Consider the following 17,675-nt stretch of genomic DNA (forward strand, 5'->3'; position numbering starts at 1 on the left):
TGTGAGAGTGTTTTTATGAAGACAGAGTCTGTCTCTAAGGACATTATTTTGCTTTATAGCTGAGAATTCAGTGGAATTTAGAGGTAGCAGAATTCACTTATTAAGAATCAAGCTTCCAACTTCAGTAATGCCTCCAGTCATAGAAGGGAACATAATTTTCAGGAGAACATAGTCTGAGAGATTAATAAGGAATCTTCCTTTTTAATACTATCAGGTAGGAAACAAGTGTAAAGAAGAGTTTTAGGGTTTTGAACAGGAACTCCTTTCAATACAATGTAAATTGCAGAAAAAGTATTCAGTAGGAAAGATTCGGTGTAAGATAACAAGGAAAATGTGTCGGTAATATCAAGGAGAATCTAAACATTGTACTGTCAGACTAATGCTTTCCATGGCTGAAAACTGGAACTGCCAGGTTAGATAAACATCTATTTGAAGACCTTGAGGAACCACTGAGACATATCTGAGGCACAACGCTAAGAAAAACGCCTATAATTGTTAAGGGTGGCAGGGCGGTGTTGCTCTCAAAGTCCCGTCTGACTGACAGGGCAGAGGCTCTTCCTCATGGCCCCAGTCTGCTTCCTGACAGCTCCAGGGTTTCCTCAGGAAGCCGCCCTCCACCTTCATCCACCTCAGGCGTGTCCTGCAGAGCCCTCTGGAGAACCAGCTTCAGGTTCTGCCTATTTTGACGCTGCCTAAAGGAGCCCACGAAGAAGTAAATGATGGGGTTGGCACTGCTGTTAAGAGAGGACAGGAGCCAGCAAACCAGATAAACATGACAATATAAGAATTTAAAATCCGGGTGGATCCTGTAATTTAGGGCCCACAGAATGCCTAATGGCAGGCCGCAGAGGAGGAAGACCAGCACTGTGAGCAGGATGGTCACGCACAGCCTGGTCAGCGGCATCTTCCGGGATCCACAGAGGATCCTGACCAGCAGGACCAGGCTGGACCCACAGAGAACCACACATAAAAAAATCAGCCACGCGATTGTAATGACATTTGTTGTTTGACACGAAACAGAATCAGCATCGCTAAACAGGAAGCCACAGAACATCCAGTCCAGGATGCTCCGCAGCAGGGACAAGGCCCAGAGCAGGACACACACGACCGCTGACAGGTGTGTGGGGCGGCGGCAGCGGTACCAGATGGGCCACAGGACGGACAGGCAGCGCTCGGTGCTGATGGCGCTCAGCATGCTCAGGCCTGTAAGGTGGGAAAAGGCCATCACAGGATTGACGATTTTGAAGAAAGGATGGAGGATATTGATGATGCGTAATGGGGAAGATATAATGCTTCCGCTGAGGAAGAGGAAGTCTGCCGCGGCCAGGTTGAGGATGTAGATGGAGACAGCGTTCCTGCGCATGCGGAAGCCCAGGAGCCAGAGCACAACCGCATTTCCTGTCAGCCCCACAAGGGAAATGATGCACGTCAGCACCGTAAGGATCAGGGTCTGATTGTAGCAAGGAGTCTCCTCACGTCCATTGATTGGGGTCAGTTCTGTACCCAAGACTGGGATAGTTGGATCCATACTCAGAAACCCTAGTCTGATGACCCTGGGAACACAAACCAGATGTGATCACCAGCTGTATGATCTCTGATTCTCCCCACCACCCTGCCATGTGGGATTTACTGTCCTCATTTAAAGAGGAGAGATCAGAGACTCGCAGAGAATAAGTCACCTGTCAAAAGGTGGGGGTCCTCAAATGCAGTTTGAAATCCAGTTCTTGCTGACTCTGAAGCCTGACCTCTCTCTACTGCCACACAAGTTCTGTACTGACATGGGAATAACATTAGGATAAAAACACCCGCACTGAAGCAGCCAGGGCTGTGGACCCAAACATTACTGTATCTTAGGCCTGACATTTTCTCTCAGGTGGAGGAATTCAGATACACAAAGAGGTTGTTGTGACACCCTCATGACCAGGACTGGTCATCCATGGACAGGAAAGAAGACCATGCACTATGAACCAGAGGAAAATGTGACCTTCGCTAAGTGTGCAAATGACTGGGCCTGGTGGGTGAGAACTCAGTGTGTCAGTCATTGCAGAGAGGATCACATTTTACATTTTATACTCCCAGTGCCTATTTCCATCAGCAGCACACTGTGCTCTTCATAAACATTCATTCAATGAATGAATGCATGCATGAGGAGCCTAATGGTAATGGTAGATTTGGGCGAAATGGAAAATAAAAATGAAAGCACAATGTAAGGCATTAGAACACACATATTTAATTAGATGAAGAAAATTTAATTCATCAGAATTCTATTTGTGGACAGCTCTATCTGTGTTGAGAAAAATTACTGATGTGTGCTCCAAACCTGAAATTGACCACTGATGTACCTTTGAAATGAGGACTCAGTGTGGCTTTGCTGAACACCTAGAAGCATTCCTGTACACAATGTTTGGGTTTGGTCTGTGTCTAATCTGATATGCTCAGCAACAGAGCAGAGGAAAAAGTGAAGATAAGGTCTGAGTGCAACTGATGGAGGTAATTGAAGTGTTGGAATATCTATGGGGGACTACTAAGTGTTCTGCTGAGCATAAACAATATAAACCTATTTCATTCTCTCTTTCAGGAGATCTTTGGTAGCATTTCTTTGCTGATGCAAACATTTGTGTGAGAGGAGTCCATGAGGGGAAATAGGAGAGGTGTAGAGCTTGGAGTCTAAAGAAGATATTCATGCAGATTTCAACTGGAGAATGAGGACTAGGTCTAATCTGGGAGAATAACAGCAGCTTATTGAGAGTTTATAAGGTATTGTCTCTTTTAATCATTTGAAGAGCCTAGGAGGTAAGAATTAGTATTATTCCTGTATAGTAGATAATGAAATTGGGCACAAAGAGATGGAGTTATTTGTCCCGGGGGTTATATATTATATAGTATGATTTGAGCCCAGCAGCCTGACTCACAATCCAGTCTTGGAGCAGCCCTTTATAGCCAGCACCACCCTGTGTCGATTATACATGTTAGAGGGAGTAAAGCAGAGGAGTGATTCTCAAGTTAAATCCAAGTTGGTAGTCAAAATTGTGAGTTGAGAAAAAAACTAAAGCAAACTCCAGATAGAGAAAGAGAAGCAAATCAAAGAGGGAACAAAGTAGAGGTGAGTGAACACCATTCAGGAATAAATTCAGGAGTTCCTTTTTGCTAGCAGAGGTCACATTTGCTCTGGAATCCTGAGGATGCACAGGGGCAGGAGGCATCCAGGTGGAAAGAAGATGCACCCTCCTCTGAGAACACAGAGGAGCATCAGGAGTGAGTGCATCCATCATGAGCTCTCTTAGAGAGACAAGCTGCCACAGCCTTGATTGTCCCAGATAGGAAATGGGAAGAAAAGGAGAACCTCTGTTATCCACACTCAGGGCACTAAACATATTGTCCATCTATATTTAGGGTATGATGTATTTGTCTTCCTCATGAAACCCAAAGCTTCATAGGACTAAGCCATACTTGTCTTTTTCAGTGTAGTATCACCAACATTCATCATGTGTTCCTTAAAGACCATCTATGATATTATCCTCATATAACATAAGCTGAAGCCAAGGTCTAGAGAATTAAAGGGTTTTCCTGAGTTCACAACACGAAGAGCAGGCCCAATACCAGCCCCTGGTCCCTGGAGCCCTGCATGAGACTCCAGTTCTGTTCTCTGCCCCATCATTTATTATTTCTGAGGAGTTCCTGAAAAATCTTGATGTGAGCACAGAAACAGAGACAGTCAGGGGTGAGGAGACTGCTAGGTTGCCCCAATTTTCATTTTCCTCTTTGGTCACATAACAGTTCTGAGAGATTAAAAGCAGCACATGGACCCACATCCCACTTTTCCTTGATGCTGGATAACGTCACATGGCCAGGTGCTGTTAAGCGGAAGAATCATAAAAGTGATGTAAGCAAGTCCTGGCTTATGGGATCAATAGAAGGAGCAAAGCCTCTCCTTCCCCTTGTCCTTTTCCATAAGGCTGGAATGCTAATGTCACTGGGAACCATGTAGGATCACAAGAATGGGGGCCATTCTCTAGGGACTGGGGAGCAGCAATTTTTGGAATTCTGAATACATCATTCCTGGGTATTCATAGGGGATTTTTTCTAGAACCCCAGCACACACCAAAATCTGCAGATGCTCAATTTCCTTATATGTGGTATTTGTATATAGCCTATGCACTTTCTCTCAGATACATTAAATCATTTTAAGTTATTTTGAATAACTGACAAAATGCTAATGCTATGTAAATTCTTGTTATATTGTATTTTTTTTGAAATAATGACAAGGACAAACAAGTTTGTACCTGTTCAGTACATACACAACTCCATCATACCCTTATTTTTGGAATAGTTTCCACCTGTGGTTCGTTGAATCTGCAGATTCAGAACATAGTGACTCACAGGCATCACTATAAGTTCTTGTTCAAGATATTTCCACTTCATGTCATTATTAGAGCAGCCAAACTTATATTCTAAACAAAATAAATATGTTCTCTTTTTAAAATTACATTTTATTTTGTATGCATTTTTGACAAATGCAAACATTTCCGCATAAAAGTGACAGTAGAGAAAGACATGCCAAACATTAAAGTAGTCTGATAGAGCTGAAATGAGACAGCAATCAATCACCTTTAGACAGAGAAAGGCTCAGGAATTAGGAGGATATAAGAGGGAGAGAGGGATAGTCTCATTTGCTATGAGGATTTGCTTTCCATTCTTCTCTATCCTGTTTGACTTCCTAAGAGAGTGGCTTCTATGTAACACATCAGTGAGATTCTTTTTAATTCCAGTTTCTAGTGGAATTGAGACACTGGGAGACACCTGGATGAGACTGGAAGACAGCAGGAGAGCACCTTGGGATTTCCACCTCCTGGCTCTCTGCCTGTGTATTAGTTCATTCTCGAATTGCTATAAAGAAATACCTGAGACTGGGAAATTTATGAAGAAAACAGGTTTAATTGGCTCATGGCCCTACAGGCTGTACAGGAAGCATAGCAGCTTTTGCTTCAGCAGAGGCCTTGGGAAGCTTCCAATCACTGTGGAAGGCAAAATGGGAGCGAGGAATCTTACATGGTGAGAGCAGCAACAAGATAGAGCGGGAGGAGGTGCCACATGCGTATAAACAACTAGATTTCATGAGAACCCATCAGTATCATAACAACAGTTCCAAAGGGGGATGGTGTTAAAACATTCATGCGAAACCATCCCCATGATCTAATAATCATCCCCACCAGGCCCTCCCTCCAACATTGGGAATTACAATCAACATGAGATTTGGGTGGGAACACAGATCCAAAGCATATCAGCCTGTGTGGCTGTGTGTTGGCCGTGCAGGGCTTCTCCACCTGCCTGCTGGTGCTCTCCCACCCCTATGGTTCCAGCTATGGCTATGGCGACAATGGTAATCGCGCCTTCCCTGTACCTTTCAGCCTAGGGGAGGAAGTAGTGCTCCCCTATGTATTGCTGCTTAGGGTGCTTTCCCATGCCTCATCTCTTTCCCTTAACCCTGTGCATCTTTGTAAATACTTTCCTCATGAAACACTCCTTAATTATTTCAGTTTGGACCACCTGTATCTTCCTTGGACCTTTCCAGATAGGCAAAGAATAAATTTGAAAAGTAAGTAAAACAACAAAACCTGCTTCTACAGCAGTTCAATTCTGAGAAGAAATGTCTTCATGTCCCCTTGCTCCTTAAATAAATGTAAGAGGCAGCAGTCTCTCCAAGAGGGCAGATTGAATGATTGGAATGAAGGAGGTGATATGGGGAGGTAAACCAGAAGTGGGAGGGGAGCAGCCCATGTGGAACTCACACAGTCTGGGTTGGCAGCACTCAGTTTCCAAAAGGAAGCTTCATGTCTCCTGTCTTTCCCTGAAACAAGCTAATGACCCCCTGCATGTAGCACCAAGGTGGAAGCACAGGGACGTGATCTTATAGCAAAAACCATAACTGACTATGGAAGAAGACAGTTCTTGGTACTTACCCTTATTGTTCCTTCTTTTGTTCAGTGTGGAAGACCTCCCTTGTGCTAAAGGTAGAGAGCCTTTCTGGGATTCAGTGACTTCAGAGGACTTTTCTGTGTTGCTTAATTCAGGAGATGCCTACAGGAGTTGAAATGAAATCTGGTGAGCAATCCAGGCTTATGAAGATGCTGGACAGCCTTGTTATTTCCTGTAGGAGGACTATGGACAAATCAGAGGCCAGAGGTGTTTGAGACATAAATCCTAACTGAGATGATTCTTGGTCTCTGTCCCATATCCAATACATATAAGCCTCTCCCATTACATCCCATCTTGTTCAACTTCCTGTAAGTAATTGCTGTCCTGATTTTAAAAATCAATTATGGGCCTAGGTATCACATTAAGCAATGGGAACTTTCATTATGAGGCTTTATAACTAAAGAAATAAGTAGATCATAGGATCATTCAAGTCTGGCAATGGCCTGACACCATTTTTTTGGGTTTTCTTTATTATAGTGGTGATATATTAATGTGTATACTTTCTTTCCAAATGCTAGAGAAGTGTATGCAAGGTGAAAATCTCGACTCCCATTGTCCAGAGGCTACCACTTGCTACACTTTTCATTCTTATTTCTTTTATTATTATCAACTCTGAACAGTAAACTTTTTAAAAGTTCTTTGAAATTAAATCATTTATTATTATTATTTTTATTTCAATTGATTTTTGGGGAACAGGTGGTGTTTGGTTACATGGATAAGTAGTTTAGTGGTAACTTCGGAGGTTTTGGTGCACCCATCACCTAAGCAGTGTACACTGCAGCCATTTGTAGTCTTTTATCCCTCACCCCTCTTCAGTCCTTCCCCCTAAGTCCCCAAAGTTCATTATATTAATCTGTCTTTGCATCCTCACAGCTTAGCTCCCACTTGTAAGTGAGAACATATGATATTTGGTTTTCCATTTCTGAGTTACCTTACTTAGAATAATGGTCTCCAATTCCATCTAGGTTGCTTTGAATGCCATTATTTTATTCCTTTTCTTAGCTGAGTAGGATTCCACAGTATATGAAATATATATATTTAATGGGATTGCTGGATCAAATGGTAGGTCCACTTTTAGTTCTTTAAGAAATTTCCACACTGTTTTTCATAGTGGTTGTGCTAATTTCTATTCCCACCAGCAGTGCAAAAGTGTTCCTTTATCACCACATCCCCACAAATGTCTATTATTTTTAGATTTTTAAATTATGGCCATTCTTGCAGGAGTAAGATTGTATCACATTACGGTTTTTATTTGCATTCCCATGATCATTAGTGATGTTAAGCATTTTTCCTATGTTTCTTGGCCATTTGTATATCTTCTTTTGAGAATTGTCTATTCATGTGTTTAGCCCACTTTTTGATGGGATTGTTTGCTTTCTTCTTGCTGATTTGTTTGAGTTCCTTGTAGATTCTGGGTATTAGTACTTTGTCAGATGCAAAGTTTCTGAAGATTTTCTCTCACTCAGTGGATTGTCTGTTTGTCTGCTGATGATTGCTTTTGCTGTGCAAAAGCTTTTTAGTTTAATTAAGTGTCATCTATTTCTTTTTGTTGCTGTTGCATTTACTTTTGGGTCCTTGGCCATGAAGTCTGCCTAAGCGAATGTCTAAAAGGATTTTTCTAATGTCATCTTCTAGAATTTTTATGGTTTTAGATCTTAGATTTAAGTCTTTGATCCATCTTGAGCTGATTTTTGTATAAGGTAAGAGACGAGGATCCAGCTTCATTCTTCTATACGTGGCTTGCCAATTATCTTAGTAACATTTGTTAATTAGGATGTCTTTTCCCCACTTTATGTTTTTGTTAGCTTTGTCAAAAATCAGTTGGCTCTAAGTATTTGGCTTTATTTCTGGATTCTCTCTTCTTTTCCATTGGTGTATGTGCCTAGTTTTATGCCAGTGCCATGCTGTTTTGGTGACTATAGCCTTGTAGTATAGTTTGAAGACAGGTCATGTGATGCCTCCAGATTTGTTCTTTTTGCTTAGTCTTGCTTTGGCTATGCAGCTTTTTGTTGTTGTTGTTGTTGTTGTTGTTCTACATGAATTTTAGAATTGTTATTTCTAGTTCTGTCAAGAATGATGATGATATTTTGGTGGGAATTGCATTGAATTTGTAGATTGCTTTTGGCAGTATGGTCATTTTCACAATATTGATTATACCCATCCATGAGCATGGGATGTGTTTCCACTTGTTTGTGTCATCTGTGATGTCATCAGTGTTTTGTAGTTTTCCTTGTAGAGGTCTTTCATCTCTTGGGTAGGTGTATTCCTAAGTATTTTTTTTTTTTTTTTTTACAGCTATTGCAAAAGTGTTTGCGTTCCTGATTTATTTCTCAGCTTGGTCACTGTTGCTGTATAGCAGAGCTACTGATTTGTGTACCTGATTTTGTATCCTGAAACTTCGCTGAGTTTATGTATCAATTCTAGGAGCTTTCTGGATGAGTCTTTAGGGATTTCTAGGTATACAATCATATCATCAGTGAACAGTTACAGTTTGACCTCTTTTTTTTTCAATGTTGTTTTATATTTCTTTTTTTTAATTTTATTGTTATTATACTTTAAGTTTTAGGGTACATGTGCACAACGTGTGTGATGTTCCCCTTCCCGTGTCCATGTGTTCTCATTGTTCAATTCCCACCTATGAGTGAGAACATGCGGTGTTTGGTTTTTTGTCCTTGCGATAGTTTGCTGAGAATGATGGTTTCCAGTTTCATCCATGTCCCTACAAAGGACATGCATGAACTCATCATTTTTTATGGCTGCATAGTATTCCATGGTGTATATGTGCCACATTTTCTTAATCCAGTCCATCATTGTTGGACATTTGGGTTGGTTCCAAGTCTTTGCTATTGTGAATAGTGCCGCAATAAACATATGTGTGTATGTGTCTTTATAGCAGCATGATTTATAATCCTTTGGGTATATACCCAGTAATGGGATTGCTGGGTCAAATGGTATTTCTAGTTCTAGATCCCTGAGGAATCACCATACTGACTTCCACAATGGTTGAACTAGTTTACAGTCCCACCAACAGTGTAAAAGTGTTCCTATTTCTCCACATCCTCTCCAGCACCTGTTGTTTCCTGACTTTTTAATGATCGCCATTCTGACTGGTGTGAGATGGTATCTTGTTGTGGTTTTGATTTGCATTTTTCTGATGACCAGTGATGATGAGCATTTTTTCATGTGTTTTTTGGCTGCATGAATGTCTTCTTTTGAGAAGTGTCTGTTCATATCCTTTGCCCACTTTTTGATGGGGTTGTTTGTTTTTTTCTTGTAAATTTGTTTGAGTTCATTGTAGATTCTGGATATTAGCCCTTTGTCAGATGAGCAGGTTGCAAAAATTTTCTCCCATTCTGTAGGTTGCCTGTTCACTCTGATGGTATTTTCTTTTGCTGTGCAGAAGGTCTTTAGTTTAATTAGATCCCATTTGTCAATTTTGGCTTTTGTTGCCATTGCTTTTGGTGTTTTAGACATGAAGTCCTTGCCCATGCCTATGTCCTGAATGGTGTCCTGACACCACTTATTTTAGTGTTTGTTTCTCTTTTTAAAAAAGTAAAGAAATGCTTTTACACTGTTGATGGGAAAGTAAATTAGTTCAACCATTGTGGAAGACAGTGTGGCAATTCCTCAAAGATCTAGAACCAGAAATAACATTTGACCCAACAATCCCATTACTGGGTATATACCCAAAGAAATATAAATCATTCTATTACAAAGATACATGCACACATGTGTTCATTGCAGCATGAGATCATGTCATTTGCAGGGACATGGATGGAGCTGGAAGCCATTATCCTCAGCAAACTAATGAAGGAACAGAAAACCAAACACCACATGTTCTGACTTTAAGTAGGAGCTGAAAAATGAGAACACATGGACACAGGGAGTGAAACAACACACACTGGGGCCTGTTGGGGCTGCTGTTGGGGGAGGAAGAGCATTGGGAAAAATAGCTAATGCATGCTGGGCTTCATACCTAGGTGATGGGCTGATAGGTGCTGCAAACTACCATGGCACATGTTTACCAGTGTAACAAACCTGTACGTCCTGCACATGTACCCTTGAACTTAAAATAAAAATAAACATTAAAAAAAGAATACAGACAAACGTCTATTTTGCATGACAAAGAATAAATATATGTAAAATAATATATATAAGAATACATATATAAAAGAATACATATATATTCTTTGTCATACTAAAACAACTACATATATGTAGTTGTTTTCCACTTGAATGTAGTTTCCCTGCCCCCTCTCCCTGAATTCTTTTATATAATTATTGAATCTCCCTCCTGCACCTGCAATGTTTCCTTTTCTATTGGATCCTCCCACTACAGTTGAAACAAATATATATATATATGCAGGTATGCCTGAGGACCTGGAATGGGAATGACAATTTTTACTGTGTATATTAAATTTTTTTGAAACCTGTGACTTTATTACTTTGACAACATAAATTTTCAAGCAAGGAAAATAATTTAATGATCTAGCTAAGAGAGGGAGATGGGGTTTTGAGAAGATATGAATGGGAAAGGAAATGAGGATAATGAGTGTAGGAAAACTCTTTGGAAGATATTTTTTTCTAAAGTAAAGAAAAGAAATCAGGCTGTAGATGAAGGGAAATGTGGACATGGGTGGTGATTTAAGCCAGGAATAGGATAGTTGGTTTCAACTGTAATGGAAGGATCCAATAGAGAAGAAAATATGAAAGATGCGAGATAGGGGATCCAATGATTTTATAAAATGATTCAGGGCGAGGGAGCAAGGGAAACTGCATTCAAGTGGAAAGGATGGTTTCAAACAGGAGGACACAGAGCCCATTTCCTGGCATGAGAGAAAAGGCAGAGAAATGGGCTCAGAAACAGATGGGCAGGTAGCTTTTGTGGGGAGGTGGATAATGCTCAGCAGTGCATCACTTCAGAATGATAAAAAGAATGAGGAAGTGGTTTCCAGAGAGAGATGGGGTGAAGAGTTTTGCTTGCAGAGTGAGAGGCAATTATGGAAATGCTAGATGATTGTTCAGGTGAAATAAATGGACATTTCAGGTTGAAAGTCATAAAAATAAAGTGAAACAATGGGGCACGGTTGTTTACTTTGCTCCAGCCACATTCAGTTCTATGGGAACAGGTCTGGAGTTAGTGCAGAGCTGGATTCAACCAGGGCAAAAGATGAACAGATGCTTCAGCAAGGATATGTATGCATGGCAAATAAATGCACAAAGATGCTCAACATCACTAATATTTAGGGCAATAAATAAAAAATCTCAAATATTGGCTGAGATTTGGAGGGATTGCCAGTGAGAAAGTAAAATGATAGAGCTATGCTGGGAAACCCTATTTTCATACAACCCAGAAATCCAGCTCTAGAATTTATCATATGGAGAGGAAAACTATGTTCACTTAAAAATCTGTACACATAGGTTTCTAGTTGCTTTATTTTTAAATGCCACATTAGAAAAAAATGACAATGTCCTTCCACTTATGAATAGTGAAACAAAGCTTAGTACATCCATACAATGGAACACTACTTGGTAGCATTAGAAAAAAAATCAGCAATAATCTACTGATACCTGCAACAACTTGGGTGGATCTTGAAAACATTGTGCTGAATGAAAAAAGCCAAAGTCAAAAGATTGGATACTGTATGACTCCATTTATGTAACACGTTTGAAATGACAAAATTATAGAGATGGAAAATAGATCAGTGATTAAAGGGATTTGGGAAGAAACATAGGGTGCCTATGACAGTAGGGGGAGTCCAAGGCAGTTCTTTTGTGGGGAATAAACACTTCTAGGTCTTCAATGTGGTTTTGGTTATATATTCATCTATACATGGGACAAAATGTTATGGAATGAAACACAGAGGCATAGCTCACTTCAAAAATGAGTGCATGCAAACACTGGTAAAATCTGGTAAGATTGTACTGTAGATATTTGGTGAAATCTGATAAGATTTGAAGTGTAGTAATTAGATGGTACCAATGTCAGTCTTCTGGTTTTGATAATACATTTATGTTATATGTTACTATTGCTGTAGTTTGGGTGGTAGGCATACAGAAACTCTCTCTACCGTTTTTGTAACTTCTTCATAGTCTACAATTACTTGAGAATGAAAACTTAAAAAAACAACTGAAAGGCCTTCTTTGTATGGATAACCTCCATAGATATTGAAGTCACCAAGTGGTATGGTTTGGCTGTGTCCCCACCCAAATCTCATGTTGAATTGTAGCTCCAATAATTCCCACATATCATGGGAGGAACCTGGTGGGAGATAGCTGAATCATGGGGGTGGGCCTTTCCCATGCTGTTCTTGTGATAGTTAGTAAGTCTCACAAGATCTGATGGTTTTGTAAAGGGGAGTTCCCCTGCACGTGCTGTCTTGCCTGCTGCCATGTAAGATGTAACTTTGCTACTTTGCTCCCCATTCGCCTTCCGCCATGATTGTGAGGCTTACCCACCTATGTAGAACTGTGAGTCAATTAAACCTCTTTCCTTTATAAATTACCCAGTCTTGGGTATGCCTTTATTAGCAGTGTGAGAACAGACTAATACACCAAGAATGAGGACATGGGGTATACTGGAAGGAAGTTTGCAAGCCAGGGACATAGGCTAGAAGATGATATCATAATGAGTCACACACCTACCACAAAATTGAGCACATATTAAATTTTCATCATATTTGCTTCCAATTTCTCTTGCAACTAATATATAAACTTTTACAGACACAATTAAAGGCTGAATCCTGCATCTCTACTCTCACTAGTAACTGTATATGAATTTGATAAGAAGGTAAGGGTGTCTGAGGACCTGGACAGGGAATGACAATTCTCATCAACTTCTTTAGAAATTCTCAGGTTGGTATGTATTATTCTTTCACATGTGTATCAGGATATTAAACCAGGAGTACTGAGCTAAATATCAACACACTATAGATACTACATTACAAGAGGTGCAAGATGACACACAGAATTTGAATAGAGATTATTTTGGACAACTGGTTACCAACTCTTAAGCTAGCACCCATATCAAAGCTATGCAAAAGTTTAGAGTTAAATTTTTATGTGACAAATACAATGTTAAAATTAATTCAAAGATTAACTATCTCCCCTACTCCCAATGTGGGCCTTTTTCAGGTAAAAATGCTGCTCCAGAGAAGGGGCTACATTCCACTGTTTCTGTCTTCCCCCCCTAACCCCCACACTTTTTCTTAACTTTTATGTATGCCTTCTGACCCTGGAGGGCTGCACATATGCCTTCTGACCCTGGAGGGCTGGAGGAGGGTATGGAGAGCAGGACATTGACTTTGTGGCTTGTCCTTTTGGCCTGACCTGCCTGGTCGACTCTGGACTTTACATTATTATAGAGTTCACTCTACAAATATCACAGAATTAACACCAACACTTACCACTTCAAGGCCACAAAAGATAGTGCTCATTATTCAGAGCACTCCAGCCTTGTGATTCTGTTTAAGAGGGATCTTGCCACCATGACCAGATACATGGGGTGACACAAGGAATAAAACTCATGTACGAATTATTCACCATTCCCTGAAAAACTCTATGCTTTTATTAACAGTGCCACTGTAAATTATCTCTTCTTCTATTTCCATCTGTCCAGATCCTATTTATCTCTCCTTGCCCAATACAAAAATTTGTGTGACTGGCCAAATTTACAGAGGGTATAATTATAATAATCATCCTGGGTAAATTGTAGTCATCAGTTAAAATTCTACCTATTACACGAAACCTTCCATGATCCACTCACTTCTACATACACACTCAGGAATGAGGTCTGCTCTGTCTCTGCTCTCCTTCCTTGTGTTTGCATCCTGCAAGGTTTCAGAAGAATTGGACCAATACAATGGGCATGAGCATTGAGATTTCTTCTTCTATACTCTGCTGTTGTTGTTAGATAACAGCAAACAAATGCCATCTATATCTATAGTCAGCATTGGTACATTGACAATAATGGTGCCCAACTGATACCACACCATCATACAGAACAAGCATCACAGCAGTCTCTTTGGATTCTAGGTCACTGCCACATAGGTGAGAAGAATATATGCTGACTGTGATTATAGTCAATGTGCAGAAACATGAATTTCTCAGGAGGTCTGGATCATAACAGTACTTATCTTCAGTCTATGTTTATGGCAAAGTCAGACCTTACCCACATATTCTGAAAAGAGATACCTGAGCACAAATGCACAAATGGCACAGTTTCAGACTGGGACAATCCCATAACCTCACTATCCGCTTGGTTTCCCTGGAATGAGCATGTGACTCATGTTGGCCATGCAGTCAGCTTGAGAATCCCAAATCCCTGAAACTTTGTCCATGTTCTTCCCATTTTAGCACTTGCATATTCTGCATCCTTCTGTGTTCTAAGATTTCTAGATGCTTTAATTTGGGTTTGCCTTGAGGTAAGGGATTCTTCTGCTGGAACACAGGGTAATGGTAGTAGGTAGTTCTGCAATGCCTGTGACCCAAGCACCTGCAGTGTCTGTTGAAAATCTTTTCTGGAATTGTGCACTGGTGCGATATTGGACTATAGACTGAGGGCTGTTGTAAGATTCAGCCTATTAATCTTTTAATGTCTTCAATTATAAAACCGTTGTTGAGATTGTTGTCCTGCATGAGCAGCCACCTGGTGAACATTCTCTAATTTATTGGAGTCGTATTGCCCTGCTTCAGCTGGGTGCTTGGGGGTGGCATTCGTCTTCAGGATGGCAGCAAGATAACTTGGAATTTTTAGATACCCTCTCCTCTGAGCACCCTTGAGCCACAAACACAACACTTGGATAACATGTGTCACATTGGGAGGCAGTCTTTCCTGCACTAGTGTCCTTCCTTCACAGGCTGTGAGCTCTGTGAATGTAGGTGTGTTTACTTTGACTCTTAAGTGTCTGGCATGCAAATTAGAGAATAGAAGATGCTAGTATGTATTTATATAATAAACAGTAGAATAAGTGGGAGATATTGCTATGAAAAGCCCACTTAATGATACATTCAGAAATGCAAGTAGATAGGTTAATTGAAAATATCTGTTTATCAGTATTAACAAAAGAGGATTCAATTGTAACATGAATATTTCATTTTTACCTGGATTCATTCACTATAACAGAACTAGACTATAGAACATTCCTTTGTGTAGGGTTCAGCAAATAGAATTCTACTCTATCTTGCTGAAAGCATATCTATCAATCATTGTCTATGATTTGCAGGGTGGATTAGTTTAAGTGTAGATCTTAGCATCAAATACATAGCATTCTCTCTGAGGATATTGTTCAATATTGTTCATTTTTGTTTAATCTTATAGAGTTGGCAGACTCACACCTATTAAACTAACAATAATTTTGTAACCTTCTTTTATTGTCCCTTTAAGCATTCACATTAATTTGTATGGAAACCGCAATTCTTCTTTCATACTCATATTTCATTGATTTGTGGTGTATTTTGATAAACTAGGTAATTATATTGACAAGCCTAATTGGCAAAAGCAAGACAGGAAACTGACCCAATTGGTTCTTGTGAGGCTGATGACTCAGTGCCCTTGAGCCCAGGTGTACTAGAGCATCAGTGAATGGCTACGAAGACTCAGCATTTGCTCAGCATCAATCAATATATTTTCTTCATGAAGTGGGAAGGATTGGATATAGAGATAGGATGTATTAGTGAGAGACTCATTTGAAAGGTGTTTGCTTTTATGTAGAATTAGCACAGTGCTTGATGAATTAGGTTTGAAAGTTTGTTGAATTCATGCCTAAAAAGTAGTCATGGGCGGGGTGTGGTGGCTGACGCCTGTAATCCCAGCACTTTGGGAGGCCAAGGCAGGCGGATCACAAGGTCAAGAGATCAAGACCATCCTAGCCAACATGATGAAACCCCGTCTCTACTAAAAATACAAAAAAGTAGCCAGGCATGGTGGCAGGCGCCTATAATCCCAGCTACTTGGGAGGCTGAGGCAGGAGAATCACTTGAACGCAGGAGGTGGAGGTTGCAAGGAGCTGAGATAATGCCATTGCACTCCAGCCTGGGCAAAAATAAATAAATAAATAAACAAACAAACAAACAAATGTGCGTGTGAAACTCCATCTCAAAAAAAAAAAAAAAAAAAGTAGTCATGAATGGTAGCTCCCAAAAGGTGCCACATGAGATTTTCATATCATTTCTCACTTTCTGGAGAATACTCCTGAACGTCCTGCATGCTCTTCCTCGACATGTAACTTTTAGAGGAAATGATATCACTGGCCTTGGAAAGAAGGCAGCTCATGAGCAGATTCCCGCATCCCCTCCGTTCTTCTTCCCAGAGGCAGTGAGCAGACCTGCAATGAAGGGGAACAGCTGTTCTCAGAACGACCAACTGCAGAGGACACTCTGTTGAGTGGGAGGTTCCTGTAGGAGTTCCAGTGAGATCTGGTGACTGAGCCAGCTTTTGCAAGGTGCTGGATGACCCTGTGATTTTCAGGTGGGAGCTGCTTGAGAGAAATAGTTACCAACACTCTTCTAAATTCCACACCTAGTCTGTTGCACTAGAAATTCAAAGACAGTTTCTCTGCTCTTAAAGACCTCAGGGTGCGGTTGAAGAGAAAGATGTGAGGACAAATATTTGAAGTACACTGTTATAAGTGCTGTAGTGGAGCAATGTGTGAGGCCAAGTGAGTTCAGAATGGACTTCAGGGACAGAATCTAAGCCTTCATGAAGTTGAAGTTTTCTTCTATCAAAAGAAAAAGAATGTCACTAACATCAAAATAAGCAGAATCGCAGGTGAGAACCAACATTATTTGATTCAATTGCCAGGTGAAAATTCTCTACAGAATTCCTCATGATAGACAACATCTTTAGCCAAAACTGTACAATTGATGTCACAGACTTCCAGAGTGGACTCTCTCAATAACCCTCAGTCTGAACTAAAGACATCACAGCAAGGCTCCTGGCCCAGAGCATTGGCTGCAAACACTGCTTTCCTGCTTCCTGTCACCTGTAGGAAACTCTCACCTACAGCTACGTCCTACTACAGCATTTGGAAATCGAGGGTGGACTGATAGGATTGAGCATTAGCAGAATGCCAGGTCTGGAAGAGCAATGGATCTGGACTCAGGGGACCTGAGTTCAACATTGTGAACAGTGTAATAAGAGCCATCAATAAATATGGTTTGAAAAATGGAAAAGTATAGACCTCTTTATTACTTTCATAGCTGCTTTGTACTGCCTCCTGCAAACTCAAATTGCATGTGTCAGCTCCCCTCAGTGAGGGTTAATCTGAGGGGCAGCCACACTGTGAGCAGCACAGAGTCCACTGTGATGTCACATCTTCTCTTGGTGGTCTCTTCTGTCTGCTTGAGTTATCTGTGGAAGGGATAACCACTGGTGGAGAATAGTCCTAAATTTTGTACTGATCTTGTTTTTATAATTAAATGTTTTAAATTGTGGTAAAATTTACATAACATACATTTTACAACTTTAACCATTTTAATTGTCCAATTCTGTGTAGGTAAGTACATTCACAATAAGTCGTAACCGTTACCACTGTCCCTTTTAAAAACTTTTCATTATTCCACACAGAAATCCTGTGCTCATTTAATAATGGCTACACATTCTCTCCATCTTCCAGCACCAGGATCCTCCTAATTTATTTTCTATGTTCAAGAATTTCCTAGTTTGGATACCTCATAGAATTTGAACTTACAATATTGTT

At 40.4% G+C, this 17,675-nt stretch overlaps 1 protein-coding gene across 1 annotated transcript; it reads right to left on the reverse strand.

The window, feature by feature from the left end:
• Positions 1-488: 488 nt before the first annotated feature.
• On the reverse strand, positions 489-1,947 carry MGRG1 (mas-related G-protein coupled receptor member X3). Its single transcript, XM_002821991.3, has one exon. The coding sequence runs from the start codon at positions 1,526-1,528 to the stop codon at positions 560-562; it is 969 nt and encodes a 322-aa protein (XP_002822037.1). The 5' UTR covers positions 1,529-1,947; the 3' UTR covers positions 489-559.
• Positions 1,948-17,675: the final 15,728 nt, after the last annotated feature.

This window comes from Pongo abelii, chromosome 9 (assembly GCF_028885655.2).
Source record: "Pongo abelii isolate AG06213 chromosome 9, NHGRI_mPonAbe1-v2.0_pri, whole genome shotgun sequence".
Classification (NCBI taxonomy): Eukaryota; Metazoa; Chordata; class Mammalia; order Primates; family Hominidae; genus Pongo; species Pongo abelii.